Source organism: Eleginops maclovinus, chromosome 15, assembly GCF_036324505.1.
Source record: "Eleginops maclovinus isolate JMC-PN-2008 ecotype Puerto Natales chromosome 15, JC_Emac_rtc_rv5, whole genome shotgun sequence".
NCBI classification, from domain to species: domain Eukaryota; kingdom Metazoa; phylum Chordata; class Actinopteri; order Perciformes; family Eleginopidae; genus Eleginops; species Eleginops maclovinus.
This window is the reverse complement of record NC_086363.1, coordinates 6,549,095-6,567,645: the sequence shown is the minus strand read 5'-3', so window position 1 is coordinate 6,567,645 and position 18,551 is coordinate 6,549,095. Positions and strand designations below refer to the sequence as shown.

At 41.0% G+C, this 18,551-nt stretch overlaps 1 protein-coding gene across 2 annotated transcripts in view; it reads left to right on the top strand.

The window, feature by feature from the left end:
* The window catches only part of ppp2r5a (protein phosphatase 2, regulatory subunit B', alpha isoform), a 36,847-nt gene that overhangs the window by 3,359 nt on the left and 14,937 nt on the right, over window positions 1–18,551 (top strand). For both annotated transcript variants that reach the window (XM_063902784.1, XM_063902785.1), the window contains exon 2: window positions 12,445–12,641. In XM_063902784.1, coding sequence (XP_063758854.1) covers window positions 12,445–12,641 — 197 coding nt within the window. The remainder of the gene's footprint in view (window positions 1–12,444; window positions 12,642–18,551) is intronic.

The following is an 18,551-nucleotide window of genomic DNA, read 5'->3' as shown; positions in this document are numbered from 1 at the left end:
AATGGAAATATGAAACTATGACATTGGTGGGCATCTACAATATATAGGAGGTAAACATAAAATAACCTGTATGCCTATAAGCAATATTAAATCCTATTATGGTCCACACTAAAAAACGTTTAAAAGAAGTTGAGGAATCCACACCGCTTATGCGTCATTAAAAAAAAGGGTAAATCTGTCCTAAAAGAGTCATTTGCTAACCGTATACAGACGTGCCTCAACAGCTTCCTACCGTGTTTCTGATACTGGAGGAATGAGCAGAGGGAACGTGAGAGAGACTTGCCTGGTCAAGTAGTTTGAACTGTTTATATGATGCAACTTCTCATAAAAATAACATTAAAAAAAGAGTTGGTATCAATAACGACTGCAGTTTTTTAAACATGATGCAGAGTGTTCTCCCACCTTTCACCTACACATGCATTTATTTTGATGTCTTTTCAAAGTATTTTTAGTCACAGAAGTGGAAAGTGTTTTCTGTGAGGGAGGGGGCTTTTGGCCAGTGTTGGAGGCCCACATGCTGGAAGTGTTGATCTTGCAGCACTAGATGACTTCTCGCTCACTAAAAGTAACACTGTATAGGCTGAGGGACTTTTGTGTCAGTGGATTAGATGGAAACATTGCAAATGACAGCAAAGGGAAATATCATAGGATGGAAGTTCATTAACAAGCATATCTTACAATGCCTTTTATCTAATTCATGATTGTGAGGCGCTTACAAATATTACCTGCAGTGTGCCAGTAAGCTTCCATCGCAGCAAAAGCAAACCAGCACACCCTTGGCTTACATTTTAGATGCCATCAACAGTATTTGCCAGTATTTCTGACACTGAGTCATAACAAACAGCTCACTGTTATGTTGCATAGCCTGTACCTTAAGTATGTGGAGCACTGTTAAAGGAAAATGTGTTGCAGCCAAATCTGGGGGTCTTGTGCCCCGCCACAGTTTAATGATATATATCTGCTCTTCGGCATTTGGACACTGTTGTGAGTGACGACCTGGAACACTTTAGGATTGAGTTCAGTCACCCTGATCAGTGCAGACCTTGTAAAGACTCATGCTCTTTATGTATCTCCTCCGGGAGCACAGCAAAAGTGCTTACTCATACGTACTCTGTGAAGCTGGCGTGAAGGCGTTCTTTACGCCTTGTTGCCAAAAATCAGACATAAGTGCAGTCATTATACTAAAACTGTGATACGGTTGGCACTTTCATGACACAGTCCACTATTAAGGGAGTGTGTTTTTCATTGTAAATTCCTATTTCTGCCGGCCCACATTTGTGCCTTACCTTAGGGTTGTTTGCAGGGCCAGTCCCAATTGTTCAAACTAAACACATTAACCTTTTGCCATCCGTTGCCTAGTAGCGCACAGTGTATGATTTATGAGTCATATAAAGTACAATGCATGCATCTGTGGGTGAGAATGGACTGCATGCAAAGGCTTAGCTGTTCACACTTAACATATGGGAAGGTGTTAATTTGTTAGAAAGGTTTGGATGTAATGTAAGTATTCATATTACCACAAACTGAAGAATTTACCGACTGTCACCTCCTGACAACTCGGACCATCTCTTTTCTTCTCGGCAGTCTCAGTACTTTGGATACAAAGTAAAGAGCAGTGGTTGGTAGAGACTAAAGCAGAGCCTAAAAAGATTGGAGATGGCAAAGATGTCTTCTCTCCTGCAGTGGAGAGGTTGAAGTGCTTATAGCTCCTGTTGTGTGATAGACACTGAAAAGATGAGTCACTCTGAGACCAACATTGTTGCCATGGCAGCCAGAAGCCTTGAGAGCAAGCCATGGAAATGTTTTACTTTCTAAATACAGACCGCTTCGTTTAGGTTGATATTTCTGTTTTCAGTTGAGCCATGATTCCTTACTAGAGTCAAGCACACGGTGTGTAGTGGTAGGTATGTTCCTTAGCTTTAATGCAGTACAGATTACTATGAGAACATTTGAATTTACATTTCCTATCTCCACTCAGGTTATCAGGGTTGCTTTGCGATGTGTTTTGATTGCCTTTTTTAAAATGATGTTAAAAGGAAGCTCTAGGCCCTCTGATCAGCTCCCTTTTTTTACCCATTTGTGTAAAATTAGCACACTACCGCCTTGTACCACCCTGCTTTCTCCTATCCAATCATGTATCATCTCTAACAATATAAGAAAACTTGCTAAACACGAATTGTACAACTACTCTTATAACTTACCCGTATGAGAGCTAATCCTCATCCTCGCTATAACAAGATTAGCTTCACCTGAAATGTGATGTGTCTGGCTCCAGACATTGATCCCAAGATTTACCTCAACCAGCACCAAGGCTCTGGGCAGATTTACAGCTCATTACACCCCGAGGCCTAGATGGAGTCCACAGCCAAGTGTACTGTCCGTTTAGTCTCATGAATGAACTCGATCTATACAATTTGTTGGCCTTAACTTTGCCCCTCCAAGTACTGAAACAATCTGTTAAATAATTGATTAGTTGATAAAGAGAATAAAACTAAATGGAGATTGTAATTTGGCTTCTCAAATGTGAGGATATGCAGATCTGTTGGTGGCACCATGCAAATGATCTCAATACATTATGTTTGACTTTTGAAACTGATGGACATTTCACCTTTTTAACACCCTATACACTAAAAAATAAATGAAAAATAGGATGAATAACCTAATTGAAAATGAAGAAAAATCCTTATTTTCAGTTTCATTCTGTTTTGATTACATCAACCTTTAGCAAAGGCTCATCAATGCCTGTTCATGGAAAAGCTGTTGTGACTCTATTGGCCTATTGATTGATGTGTGTGCCACACAGTCCGTTTCCATCATGTCTGCCAGCAGATGGCTAATCGATAGATGGATTTTCCAGGGAATAATGGGACAGTGCTTTGATGCACTGCTATGGCAGTTTGAGTTCTGTTGCATACTGTTTCATAATCGTGGCCTCTGGCAGGTTTGAGTCTGCTTCCACCGTTTCTTTTATAAAACTGCTGCCTCTACTTTATTCCGTGTTGGCACTCTGCTGGCTGAAGACGTGCTGTGTGAAGCCGAGCTCTCATAATGACCAGCTGCAGGTATGGCTGGGCCTGATTGTGTAATACATCGTGTTTTTGTCTTCTTTTTGCTACTGTACAACTTCTGGATTTTATTTAAAGGCCCCCTATAATGCAAAATGCACTTTTTGCTGTCTTTTATACATATATGTGTCCCCGGTGTGTAAGAAGACTCACAAAGTGTCAGAAAATACAACCCGCTCTCTTTTCCTCCTTACCCACATCTCTAAAAACAGGGGTACTAACGAGCTGATCCAGATTTGCTGCCGATGTGACGTCATATCGGAAATGTGGGCTGACTTTACATTGAACTCCTGGCAACGTCCCACCCGAGTGACACGTCCCAACCTATCGTCCACAATATACAGTCGCGAGCTGAATCCCCTCGTGCACCTCTTTGTCTCTGCAGGATGTCTGCAGGAGGGACTTGGAGTTGTTGCATATAATACATATAATGTCAGTGTTCTAGTGGCAAACACTGAGAAGTGTTTCAGAAATAATGCTTGATGTGGTTTGGAAAAAAGTATGGGGTTTAATCACGGCAGCGTATAGCTGAGTTTCTCCGTTAGAAGCTCCTCTCTTCAGACAGAGATCATGCATGATGCTCCAAAGGGGCGTGGCCAGATTCAGCTCAGGTTTAAAGCGACAGTCACAGAATCAGCACTTCAGGAACAGGGCTGAAGTAGAGGGGTATGAGGCATGGCTGCAATGGGTGACCTGTTTGGTATTTTGACCAAACACTTGACATATGTATACATTGTATAGATATTGCCCTACAATATATTGTTCAGATATAGCATAATAGGAGACCTTAAAGGTAAAATATTACAAATCCAGCTTCCGCCGTTGCCCTGAAGCCATCTCTCCAACAGTTTTGATGGAAACTCGGAGTTGACACCAATGCACAGTTATTGCATGTGTCATCATCCTTTCACCACTGCCTTTTCTTCAGTGACTCATTAGTGACTCAGCCAAGAATGTCTTAGTTGTGGGTTTTATTTCCCCAGCACAGCTAGAGCTGCATTCTCAAACATTTCTAATACTCGCAGAAATGTTTCCTGCCCATCCTCGTCTCTTCTCCAAGCTCTTATTAGCGTGCAAATACATCCGTAAACTCAAAGGGGAAGTGTGTGCTCACTCGATAACATGCAGTAAGTTGAGTTGATGCTGCACTTTGTCATGGCAGTTTATCTCTGCTATTTTAGAATAAATGATCCATATAATAGTTTATATCTTTTGTGCCATTTGTACAGGTTGTAGCGCTGATGCCACTGGTTTACTTTTTTAAATAAACGTTTTATCTACATTGACCACTCTCGAGCTGTCACCGGTGAGCAGTTTTTGCAATTCAACTGAAGGCGGACACTAGCAATCTGAAAGCAATCATTGTCATTGATTTGAATAGTTTTAATTACAGATTGTAGTTGGACAGCATGTACCCAGGAGACAAAAAGACACAGAGAGGGGTTCTGTGTGTGACAAGAAAAGAGAGCCAGCGCTTCTGGTACAATTATGAAAGCACTTATTATGCTGTACAGCAAAAGTTTTCCGCACTAACTTTCATAAACAGAAAAACTCCTCTGCTTTTTCTCTATTTGAAGTTGATGTTTTACTTCATACAATAGCTCCTCCAGAAAGTTTAGCATGTCATTCACACGTCATGAACTTCACCCTCTGAGGATTTAACTATAAAAGTAGTTGCTGAGCTGAGCAACAGACGAGCCAGTGACAGAGCAGACCTTGACGTGTTGAAATCTATCCGTAGCAGAAATGGGAATGTCCTGGGCACCCGGCCTACCGCTTTGTGTCCACCCTTTTTTTCCATGCAGAGTCTTGACCTCCCTTGGCCAGAGCGACTGACATTAATCTTTCTGAGAAACTGTCGCACATGCTCAAGTGTCAACGCCACCCATAGAGGTAATGTGAGTGAAACGGCAGGCTGGAATACACAGATAAAAACTCCAAAATCAAACTAATCCTTTAAAGGGTTTGATTACTTTAAATGTTTTCTCATTTCCATTTCATGTTTTGATCCTTGGAGAGAGAAAAGAGTTCCTGTATTAAGTCAAGAGGTCAAGGCAGAGAGGCTGGACACGGACTGGAGCGCCGGATGCCCTACACATTCCTATTTCTGCCACGGATAGTAGGTTTCAACACGTCAAGGTCCATAACATCACTGGCATGCCTATCTGAAATGCTCAGCCCTTTTATATTTAAATCAGCAGAAGGTGAAGTTCAAGACAGCACAAAGGACATGATAGACTTTTTTAGGAGAGCTCTTGTTTGTGGCAAAACCACAACAGTTAAGAGTTTAATTCCTTTGAACGGATTAATCTTTGGACAGAGAACAGAGTTCTGGCTTTCTGCTTTCATACTTGTGGTTTTTTAAATTAGCATTGGAAAAAGTTTTTGGCTTGTACTGTAATTAGAAACGTGTTTAGTGGCCTATTTGGTTTTTTTCTGGTTTTAACTTTGACGTCAACACTTATTATAACACACATGAATAAGGAACAGCTGGAAATAGCAGTGACATCTTTTTTTTCATGTACTCTGACTAGCTTGATTTCAAAATCTCGCCATTGAATTATCCCTGGTCTGTCTAAAGATGATCTTGAAACACCCTCTGAATGATGTCTGGTTAACTCCCGAAGCTCCCAGTTGGGTAAACAAAGCTATTGGCCACAGCTGTTACTGATTAGCATTCGTCTGGCTGACAGCAGCAGTCAGTTTACTGCCCTAATCGCTGCTTTTCTAAAGTGTTATGCTATGTTCTTTGATTGCACGTGTTTGCAGTTCATGCAACTGTTGAGCCCATTTCAAGGTGGCCTCGTGATTACAGACGACCAGCGGCACGTGCTGGCTACCACCTTATGCTGTTGCACAAGGGAGCACAAAGTAGCATCCCTATCAACAAGTCTCAGGATCTTAAAGACAGCCAATGAGGCTTTAAATCACTAAAATGAATTTGGATGTAATATATGAACAAACTATGGTACAATAGTTCACCAGTGTTGTTTTATGGCTTTTTAAATACATTTCCAACTTCCTCACATTCACATTACCAGATATTTTTCCTTCTGACATCTTTTCTTCTTTTACTTTTCCTGATGTTTTTGCCTAATTTCCTTTTAAGTATCAAGATACTTCCCAGACATCCCAGCAAAGTCAGCATTTGGTATTGTCGCAAATATGCCAATCATACCGAGCAAAAATGGCATTACATTTGATAGTTATGACTTTCAAAAAAAAGGACTTTGTCTCACTCTTTGGTTATAAAGTACTTTATTTCATGTCAAAAGATAAAATTGACATTACCTTGATGAGCCAAATCCATCCGTCCTGTGTTGCTTGTAGTTGCTTTCTGGTTGCTGTGGTCATATATTTTGCCAGCATCATTTCAATGTGCACTCCAAACAAATGTTAGGACAAGTCTGGATCAAATTGTGCATGCAGTCCCGTCCTACCAAACCAGTTCTGCAGCTGCAGTGCGACCTACGTGGCATCTCCGCTGTCGTGCATAAATGGTCTCATTTTGCCTACAGTACGCTGTCACTCCCGTTCTTTCCAACTCACCAGTCATGTTCTGCACACGTTGAAGCCGTTCACATGTTCTCCAATGTGTGAAGTAAGATGTTCTCAGCGTTGAGAAACAACTGAGAGCTTATTAATTCATTTTCCTGCAGCTCTCCTTTGAATAGACTTTATTTCTGTAATGCAAGCCAAACCAGTGCACAGATAATACTGGAGCCTTAACAAGAGCACCTCAAGGGCTTTTACTGTCATCTCCGACTGACTTGTTAGCGGCTGCTCCGGAAGTTACTGCCAAGTATAAACCCTCGTTCTTTATTTAGTTGGTTTTTTTATATCACATTTCATATTTTTTGGGCTAAATCCTTTTTTACTTCTCTAGGCTGTCCTTGTTCCAGTATGCTAACATTTATTGCCAAGAATGAAGTAGGGTTTTTAAAGCATCCTCGAGTCACAGTCAAACAGCCTGAATGAAGTGAAATATGCATGAGTTTAAATATTAGTAGTATTACTCTTGCTGAGTCATGGGACCTTCTCTTTCCTCTGGCTTCAGCTTCTCAGACAGACCTTGCTCTAAGGCTGCATACTGTAGAAAGGTCTCTTCTGGTAGATTGGTAGGCCATAACCTAAGCCTCCTTTTTTCATCCGAAGTTGACCATGAATGAACTGTGTACATTTATAATAAGGGCTGAAAAAAACTGTGTTGCAACTCTTAAGTAAGCCATAGCGTCTTTAACCTCCTGAATAGGTTTTTTACTAATTACTTAAACCAAAAATGGATTTATGTCTGGGTAAGTCTGGGGGTGAATTCAGTGTACTTGATTAAGCAACAGAACCGAGACAATACACTTAATTTCAGAGCTGTATTACAGAGCACTAATCTGTGGCTGAGCAGGGGTCACCTGACCTGCATACTTTCCCTCAGTTTGTTTGGTTTTCTTTCTGCTTGACTGTAGTTCTATGAACTGTTGATGGCTACCAAAAGGGCAGGCATCGATGTAAGTAATTTTCAAAGTGTTGAGCGTAGGATTTCTGAAGTATAATATCAATAATGTTTGTTGAATATTGAACTTCGAATAGGTCAAGACCCCCAGTGTTTCTACCATCATGGAGATTACGATCCTATGTTCACACTACAAACCTGTCCTTATATGACATAAAGCGTTAGGGCTGAAGACTCTATACCTATATCAACAAATGAAATCCACATTTTGGATTGAAAAGCGCTGCTAAATGCTTTCACTCCTTAAAAGTGGCAATCAAAAGTCATCACTTTACTCAAGCTGCACATACTGTACAGCTGCCTCATTTTCTCTTGTTTTATTATTTCTATGTCTTTGAGTTAAATGATTTTGTTGTTGTTGTTTTATTCTATTAATTACTGACTGTTGGAATTCAACAGACACTGGAATGTCTGCCATACATCTAGAGATAAAGATTGAAGAACAATTTGGAGTGGTCTCTTAATTTTTTCCAGAGCTGTATTTCTGTGTCCCTAATACAGCAACATGTATGTGTAAAGCTTCTTATTTACGAAGTATATTTAAAGGTTTTACTTGCGAATGTTCACAATAGTCATATAAACTTGAATTTGAATCAAAGCCACAAATGAACCCTTAGAGTGGATCAACCTGTCCCGACTGTTGTCCTCTGCCGCAGCAGAACACGACTCTTCCAGGCGAAACACGCATCAGTCATTGGGCCGCTGCAGCATGGTGTGCTTATACGGAAAACGGTTGCAGTTATCTTCAGCATACCTCAGTCTAATGCGGCGCGTAATTCAACAATGATGATGCAGATGGCGACTGTTTTCAACATAACATTTGTGAACATATTGCATAGTGATGGTGTTTAAGTTGTAAATCTGTCGTCCTGCATGTTACAGATTGCATCTTCTGTAGATTTTGTTTTCTATGCCTTTCTTTTATCAGAGATGTCCATTTAGTTAAGTAGAGTTGGGCTTATGACCATTTGAGAAACAGATGTCCGTTCAACCTTGATGGATTCTGGGAGCTTTAAGCCTTCCTATTTTCAAGGATTCGACAGGAGATGCTTAAATTTAATGACAAAAAAAGTGTTAGTAAAGAAGTGTTGGTGACCACTGTCAACCAAAATCGCCATTCATAGATACCTTAGGACTTTTGCGGAGGGATGAGCAGTGGTATGATGAGGATGGTAGGGAGTGCTGTTGCAATGTGTCCCCCTCGTCTGATCCAGTGACCCTGATGTGCTCTGTATTGTAGCATCTGCGTTTTTTAGGGTAATTGAACAATTGCACGTTTTTCTCACACTCTTTTTGCCGTGCTGTGGTTGTACAGCTGGGCTCATACTTCCTGTTTTTCTCACAAAATGTCACGTTTTGTCATTGGTTTGACAGTGTATGTTTCTGGGAACTAACTCATTCTGACCCTAAATATTAGGATACAAACAGTCCTTAAAGTAGTCTTAAGTGTAATCTGTTTAGCAAAAAATAAAATCATATTTGTGGAAGTTGTTTAATTTCAGCAAATCTTCTGGTTATGCAATTCTAGGATTTAGCATAACAACATTGCCTGCCAAACATACTTTGTTCTGCAACATGTCTCATGGTGACACACCAATATGGTTTTCACCCATCAACACGTAGACAAAAAGAAATGACCAACATGAAATAAGAGCAAGAGAAAGAAAACATCACGACTAAATGGCTGGTGCAATGTGTGGTTTGCAACGCTCGACAACATCTACCGTCTGGGGTTGCTAAAAACAGAGCTGATGAGCTGCTATCTTTCTCTTTTTATATGGAGGCTTTTTTCACACAACAGAAAAAGCTGCAGCCTATTTTAGGGACTCGGTAGATGTGGTGTGTGTGTGTGATTCTTCTCGGATCTTATTCCAGCAACAGTAATGTGGCTGAAGCCTGTGGGAGATGATTACTCACAAAAATGAAGCCGGAATTAATTCAAGTTCCCTCTGAAAACACTTGGTAGGGAATCTGTTTGTGCTTTTTGTATCTGTCACGCTATCATCTTTAAGTTAATAAAAAGGGGCAGTCATGAATTGTAAAACCTCCACAGAGACAGCATTAAGACCCTTTTGTTATTAACTCAAACTCTTAAGAATAATTTCATATTTGGCTCTTACTGTCTCTGCTTTTAACCCTGCCACTTTCTAACACTTGTCCATGTGTGGTTATCAAATTGCATGTTATTTCCTCCAGATAATGGTTTAAATGATTCATGTAGCCCAGTGTAAAAGAGTGCTTTTGTTAAATGTCATCTTCATTTTGGTACCAAGATGAAGCATTTCATGTGGGAGTGAAGGACTATTCAGTTCACCATAATCTTTCGGATTAACGGAGACATTTATTTCTCTGGAACAAAATCCAAATACGTCTTCAGGTTGATTCATCATTCATCTGATGCCTGGTTTCATAGTTCTAATGGAAATATTTCCCTTCCTTGCCAAGCACCCTGAGGACTCTTTTGCACGACTGCATCTGTATCTGAAGGCAAAAATAGCTTCACACTGGGAAAAGCATGTACCAGTCAGGCTGTATCTAACAGGCCCAGCCTTCTCTGCTCTCAGGGCGATGAAGACAATTCCCTGCAAAGAAATGCAATGATTCGGTTACTCCGAAAGCTAGGAGAAAAACACAACATGATCTATAAAGGCTGACCTGAATGTTGCACATTTTGATTGGACAGAGCCAAACTGTTTCCAGTCTTAATGCTAAGCTAAGCAGACCATCTCTGTAGCTTTATTTTTAGGTCCGAGCAAACGGGCGCATTTGCATATTTCCAAATAGGTCCAATTATTCCTTTTAAGGTACAGTCAGAGCGCTGTATCTGTCTTATGCTGTGTGATAGAATCAACTCCCTTTTAGTACCATGTCCTTTTCTTTATTTCCTTTTCTTCTGCTGATAGTAGCCCCTTGGTGTTAGCAAGGTTTTACAGCTGTTCCCCGTAAGGACCCTGTGTGAAACTGACTCTTTTTAACCAGACAGATGGACATATGCACTTTGTCAATTGTGATCCACTTTTAAAACCTGGGTCAGGTAAAAAAAATAATGTTTTCTGCTGTTGACAATAGTTGAAAATGGCCAGTTTGAGCAGAATCTTCGTGCCGCTCTAGTGTTGGTGGACACGGTGCCAAAAGTACGAGGTAAAATTCTCAATTTCTGCTAATGACAAACTATCACGCTTAAATATCTGCTTTTCACAGTGAACAAAGGTTTGAATCCAGATTGCCTGCCAAGTGAAAACACCTAGCAATACACAAGTGGGAAGGAAATGTGAGCCGCCCATGTGTCACGTTAATAACAGCACAATCAGTCCTCAGGGGCCCCGTGGTCTTCTTTCCTTTTTGGTTCCAGTTTGGTATTCAGTCTGCCCTTCTTGAATGTGGAATCCTTTGAGATTCGATACTTTGGAAATGTGGCATCAATGCAAAGCAGTGCGTTAACAAGTCAGCTCGGTGGAGTGAAACTCGCAGACTGAGTTCACTCGGAGCAGCAGCCGGGGTCTGACCTGTGGAGTTTGGTTGCGTAACTTCTTCGTCAGCTGTCATCACCACGGGAACATTTTCACTAGGTGTGATGTTTTGGCTGTGCATGACTGTGCGTTGTTCCCATGCCACACTGTTTTATGGGTAATGCCTTTTCGGTTGCATAATAGTGCTCAATAAGAAACCCTGCCTCACAACACTTTGACACGGACTCCTCTACTGTTCAAATAAATATAACTGTCTGTTATAGGCTGAAACCAACTATTATTTTACTGCTGCTGAATCCATAAATAGTTTAGCATATTTATTTTAACCAACAGTTTAAAAATATGAACTATCAAATACCAAAAAACAGAAATACCATTTGAAGTTTAGCTTGAAAAAGTTACTCAAACCAATATTTGGAGCATCATATAATTGCCAATTCATTTTCTGTTGGTCAACAAATCACCAGTTGACTAATTGTTGTGCAGCTGTGTTTTTAGGACAAATGCCAGTATTTAAATGTAAGTCATTAGATATTGGAAAAGGTATATTTTGACTGCTTCATAGGAGTTCCTAATAAATAAGTTGAACTAATAAAAGATCCAAACCTCTTTAGCAGAAAAAATAGCAATTAAGACATTAATTTACGCTTCAATGTCAACAAGTGTCTTGGATGGCATCAATATTTGTGTAACCCCAGACCCTCGGGGGTCTCCGGCTCTTGAGCAGTAGTAAATCAGACCTGCAGGGGGGCTTTCCGTCACAGAGACGGTCCTGTGCTCGCTGTTGGAACAGGACGTCGCTGTACAGTGTGTCACAGCATTTCTGCACGGCTGCCAAATGCTGTTTATAGCTTAGCTGGGGTCAGGTTTGACAGCTCTCATAACCCTGAACGCACTCACCGTCTAATCCATAAAAGGCTTTACAATTAAAGCTGGGAAAGACTGGCTCGCCTCTCTCTGGCAAAATACATCACGGTATTGTCTATTCATCCACCAGTTTAGCTATGAGCCAGTGGGCAGTAAACCAGCTTTTGAAGTCATTTAAAGGGACTTTTTTGACTCGATGTGTCTTGAATCAGTTCATTGATCGTAGTAAGGGATTTTAAAAACTAAAAATAGTCTGAACCTTTGGCGTAATACTCTTCACTGCCTTGCTTTTCCTATTGTTCTTCAAGCTGCACGTCTTCGGGGAACAGTTGCAGCTGTCACCCCCTCTTGTCTCATCTGTTAACTGTTTGTGCTTCACAGACTTTTATATTGTAAAATTGTATTCTATATAAAAAAAATATACGATACACTTTACTTGAGCTTCTCAGTTGGGTGTTTTACTTTACCTGATTAGCTTTCTCCTGTGTATCTGAACCGTGACTCAGCGTATTTTCTTTCTTTCTTGTGTTTCTAGATGCGCCCTCCACAGAGCAGCAGGAGCTGTTCACCCAGAAACTCCAGCAGTGTTGCATGCTCTTCGACTTCATGGACTCTGTGACGGACCTGAAGAGCAAGGAGATCAAAAGGGCCACGCTCAACGAGCTGGTGGACTACGTCTCCACCAACAGAGGGGTGCTGGTGGAGACTACGTACCCAGAGATCACTACCATGGTGAGGATACACGTTCCTTTCTTAGGTGCCTTTAATAGGTTAAGAATAAGCAGGAATTTAATCCAAATATCTATGTTTTGTGTTATTACTTGTGTTTATTGTAAAACAGCAAAGATTTTCGCTCTGTGTCACTGTACAACATGCAGCACTGGAGGAGAAGCGTTGTTTCATCCATTTAAGCACCAAATCAACAAGGAACATATATAATGTATTGTGGATGTAACTGTATGACCCAGTGAATACAGAACAAGCATAGTTCTTAAATATTTAGATTTTGAATCAAGCATTGCACTGTTGAACCTTAGGTTGTTTGTTCTCAAAAACAGGGTTGATTAGAGCAGTCGGTGCTGCCTTTCAACACTCTGATACTAGCAATAGCTGCTTTTGAAATCTTGTATGGTGACACCCACGTAGCGGCAGTTCATTATGTTCACCACCAATCATATTTACTGTGTGACACTATTCCACTGACTTGAGATTTTGACCAACTTTTAACCCGGTTAGACCTAAAGAACATACCGTAAGCTGAAGTGAACACTATTTCACAACAAGCCCCTCCCCACACTGCTCTTTGGTTACACATATTTCACTCACTCTTTTGTTAGCTTGACTTAAAAAATGCAAGAAGCAGTCCTCTTCTTGTGTGGAGAAATCTTAGTAATGCAGGTCACATGTCATCCTTCAGAGAGGTGTTACCACAGACTGATTTATTTCCAAAGTTTCAGAGACTTTTCACGCAGCTTTTTGGGATCGCTATGAAAGAATCCTCTTTAAAATACTGATACGTTTTCTTACACACATTCCTCCCTTACTCATCACAATAGAACCACTCAAAAATCCCCACATGATCTGTGTCACTCTGTATTATTTACATGACAGCGCAGTTACAATGCATACCCAAGTGACGCACACCTCTGCTATTTATAATTGCCGTTCTGTCTGGTGTGAGCATTGTTTTGTCGCCATTAATCAAATGCATTATTAGAAACCTGGAAACATGTCTTTGCACTCACCAGGCTTGGGTAATAATACAAATAGTCACGGAACAATGGCATTAATTCTAACACTTCAGCACTTAAATTACATTAGATTATGTTTTAGGTCGTGCACATTTGAGGTGTTGACACATCAGCTGTTGCAACACTTTTTCTTACACAATGGTCTGTAGGAAACCAACACCCTTTAGAGTGTCTCTGACCGACAGGGTTTATGTTTATGATCTTGGAGCAGGTGCCTTCAGCGGCGTAGTTTTCCTCCTACTGTGCAAGAGTGACTCATGGGCAACATTTAGCAACGGACCGTGAGTGCGGCAGTGATTCACTCCACACATTATCATGATGGATATGTATGAGCACCGCTGAGTCGAGGAGTGTTCATTATTTGGACTGGGGGCAGTAGACCACGTCATACCTGCTACCATTGATTCAGGATTACATTTTTCTCACATCTGTCTGTAACAGTGTTTTACATCATAACATATTTACTGTTTTATAGCCGGCAGTTGTTCTTGTACCTAGCAACTCCAGAAAAAGGACATTTTAACCATTTTCCTGTAGATTTTTGTAGACACAGGGCCCTATTTAATGCATTGCAATATCCAATGCTTACAGACCGCAGGGTTTCTGCTTCAATCACATTAATCAGAATTTCTTTTATGTCGAATGTGTCTCCTGATTGGAGAGGGATGAATAAATGAAAGGCTCATTATCATTTCTGCATTCATTCTGCACATTTTCTCCAAGTATTTTAGCTATTTAGTTAGTTACCAGAATCACCAGAAGTAAAGTGACCTTTCAACAGAAATAGACGATTAGGTCAATTTTCCATTAAAATACCAAGGCTGCTCGTGCTTTTGGATCAACCACAGAAATATGGCCCTAAACATTATTTTCTTTAAATACACATTGCCCTCATTTGGGCAGGAAGAGGCAAGTGGTTGACTAGGAAGACACGTTTTTATTTAGGATAGATAGAAATTTCCGTTGCAGCAGCATAAAAACAAGGTCATGTAATTACAATAAAATAAAATAGCATTTAACAAGTATATACATGTGGGACCAAATGTACAGAAAATATAAACAAAAACAAAATATGAAGCAGATGAGATGTTTGGACCCTTTCTTATTGACATGCCTCTGCTTTAATGCAGTAATGCGTGTGGTCATATGATCTAAATTACATCATTAAGATCTAATAATCTTAAGTACTCAATAACAACAAGCTGTCACATTCTGCAGACGGCCCTGTTGTGCAGCTGTCGAGCTAAATTACATTTTCTGGATTTATTTGTATCGTGCGTGGTGCAGATGCCTCATTACTGTTAATAATGCTATTCCAATAACATAAACAGTGATGATCAGCTCCAAGAATGCCCAAAACAACCGCTTGTGCAAAAAGTTTTGACTAGTTTGGCAAACCTTTGCATGGGGAAAGCAGTGCCTACATGGAGGAGGAGGGGGGTAAATATAAAGGTGACAGCTAAGAGTGTCGGCCATTACACGTTTAATGTCAGTGTTTACACCGTCTGTGTTTAAGACATGGTATGTATTAGCAACTATCTGCACGCTGTTATTGAGCCGGTCCCACCCAGAAACCAAAAACTCACAGCAAGTGTTTTAAATGGAGAGTTATAGCTGCTAATAAGACCATCATTTATTCAAAAACTGTCTTTACTTTTTACTTTTTTAGCAAATGAAATAGCTAATGTAAACAAAACAAACACAGTTTACGTTTCAAGCTTGGGCTTTCCTAGTTTTGCCTTCATGACATATATTTCCTAAATATAGACATTGGACCTTGGGGTAAATACATAAACACAGCCAACACAGGCTGTATACATAGGAGCACATGTGATGTAAACAGCCCAATGTAATGAAAATAAAAGAAGTCTGTTATTCCCACTCAGTCATAACCAGGAGCTGGAAAAATCTCCTCTAGTTTAATAAAAAAAGGTATGCTTTTACCCCATGCTTTGGCAGAAGAGCAGGCAGACAGGAAAGTGAACAAGTGAGAGTGTGTGAGCAACAGGTTGCACTCGGGATAATAAGCTACTTAACGTGTAGTAGCTTGGTTGCACATTCCACATAAGTGACCTCCTGGGTTAGCACACCAGCAGGTCTGTAAGACTGCTTCAGCTTAAATGCGTGACTCCAGCCATCGCGCAGGTATTAGTGGTCCTGCTGGGTAATCTCATTTATTCTATTCAGGGGGCCGGACGGGGGGACGCGGGTCGTGCTCGATAGAAAACCCGGTCCCGCACTAGAGACAGGCTTCTGAATGAGGTTAGACAAATAGCAGCTGCACTCAGAACGCCGGGTTGATAATAGCCCTCCCGGATACTCCATGCTTGGCATCACATGATAATGAAGAGGTGAGGGTTTAAAGTGCTGCCCATTATTCTGCTGCATGGAGGACGCCTTTGATCACTGAGGTTGTTAGCAGTACAAACGGCGAAGGCTTCTCATCTATGTGAAAGGAGGTTTTCGCCTTATTTGCCAGCTCTATAATTAGTGTTTTGAGTAAATTATAGAAACTCACGTCTCACAGACAGGTTTGATGGTATTCTTCCTCTTCTGTGCGAGGGATGAGTGGAAATCCAGCAGGCGAGCATCTTTGAGCTTTAATTCCCCCCTTTTTATTTGCTTTAATTCCCATCTTTTTCATCCTAATGCTTCTCTCCGTGCTATCTCTCTTTCTCACCCCATCTCCCCCGCCCCTCTCATCCCATGCGTTGCTAGGTGTTGGTTGCTACTATAGTCAACCTCTATTTGACCCCACACAGAGCACCGCTTTGTCAGCAGCTTGTGTACATTAGTTTCACTTCCAGCCCTATCACTTAGGAACGGTCCTTTTTAGGATCCTCCTACGTTTCTCTCACACACAAATCACACTTTTCTTTGTCCTCCCTTTCTCTCTCTCTCTGTCTCTCTGTCTCCCTCTCTCGCTCTCACACTTGCCATGTTTGCTATCCTCCCACAATATTTTCGCTGGTTTTGTCCGACTCTAGATATTTTCTGCCTCTGTAAAATGACTGAGAGAATTGAATAAGTGTGGCGGATGCTTGTGTGGTTAATTATGTAACATATTATTTGTGCAGACGGTGTGCATGTTTGACTCCTCAGACAGAACCCAGCCCCCTCTACCGTCTGGAAATGGTCAAATAGGAAATTGAGTATAATGCATTTCATTCCTCCTGTTGTTATAGTAACTCGTTTTATTTTACGTGGGATATTATAATACCAAGACGTTGATTTCTTTGTGGATATAAATATACAAAATGTCCATGAACCTCCAAGAACATACAGAATAAAATCCACAATAGACACAGGATCAGTTCTTTAATGTTAAATCCTTGCTAAACAATATTTACTACAGACCATATGTGGTTCAGGTATGACCCCCCCGCCTCACCGTGTGTCCGAATGCCCTCAACCCCTCCATTTGTCTTCTCTCTGTGAGCATTTGGCCTCAGAGCACTTGCCCTGGTCATCGCACGGAGGCTTAATGCTCCGCCTGGCAACTCACTCTGTTAGTGATCTGATTCCAGCTCAGCCAATGATGTGCCTCGCACCAGGGAGAGCAGAGTGATGTGCCACAGAGAGTTTGTAGATGTGGCACACTGATGTATTCATCTGCATCGTTATTAGCATCTGCACAGATGATTGTGCAACGACAGTCCGGTGGTATAAACGGGCTGTCGGTCCCAGGTATGTAATCCAACATATTATTATTATTCTTTAGGTAAAAATACTTGCTGTAATTGTTGCTATGGTTCATCTGAAGAAAATCAAATGTCAACTTGTGTGATATTCAGTACGTGGACTTGAATTCAAGGGGCCCTATTATGCTTTTTGGGGTTTTCCCTTTCCTGTACCTTACAATATAGGTTTTTGTGCATCTAAATGGTCTCCAACAAACTCGAACCCGCCCCCCCCCACCCCTGCCTCAATCACCTCCATTGGACTCGTTTGTTTACTTATGTGACATCACTATGGTACACACGCGCCAACACATTCTATGACAGGACATCTGTAAGCAGTTGACCAATCACAACAGAGCTGGCCGTGGCTCCAAATACTTTTATGAACCTTAAAACTTGCACAATATGTCCCCTTTAATCCTCAGATAAACACAGTGATTAAGGAACAACTGATCATGAGTTTCTAAGCAGAAATATAATAAGACTGACTCCAGCTTTTTAAATGTGAATATTCCCAGAGTCTTTTACGACAGATAAATTAAAAAGAAGGACTTTGAGGATCTTACCTCTGGCTGTAGAAAAACATGCATGACCATTTTCAATATTTTCTGGTAATTTGGAGGCCAAATGATGAAAACATGAATGGAAATGTAGTTCACTACATTAGCTGCTTTAATGACACCATAGTCCTGAGGTGTGCTGCCAGTCAGTGAGCTAAGCTGAGTGTATTACTCCCAGATGTATTTCTGGGTGTGTCGTAAAAATGTGCAGAGTTGTAGCAGTAAGCAACCTCGAAACTCCAGAGTGAGTTACTGTTTACAAAGCAAGCGGCCGTCAACAGGTTGTGTTTCTGCCGCTGAAGGTCGGACAACATGCTGGATGTTCGTGAGTTTGTACTGTAGCGTACTCTACAGACATGATTCACCATGTGCCTTTGTTTGTGATGTTTTACCTTCACACTAACACACAGTAACAGTTGGGCAGTGTCAGTGTGTTACTATGGAAACACACTTACTGACAGTTGTGTTGAGATTTTCCAACAATTGTCGTCGCCAGATGGTGTTTTCAGCAGCTCAGAAACAGCTGCACTTACACTGTCAGACTTCTCTAAAATAACAGGAAGGACAAGAGCAAGAAAATAACAGCACGGTGCTGATCTGAAGGGCATCTCTGAACCAACCGCCCATTCAGCCTGGAAGGTGCGCGGGCTC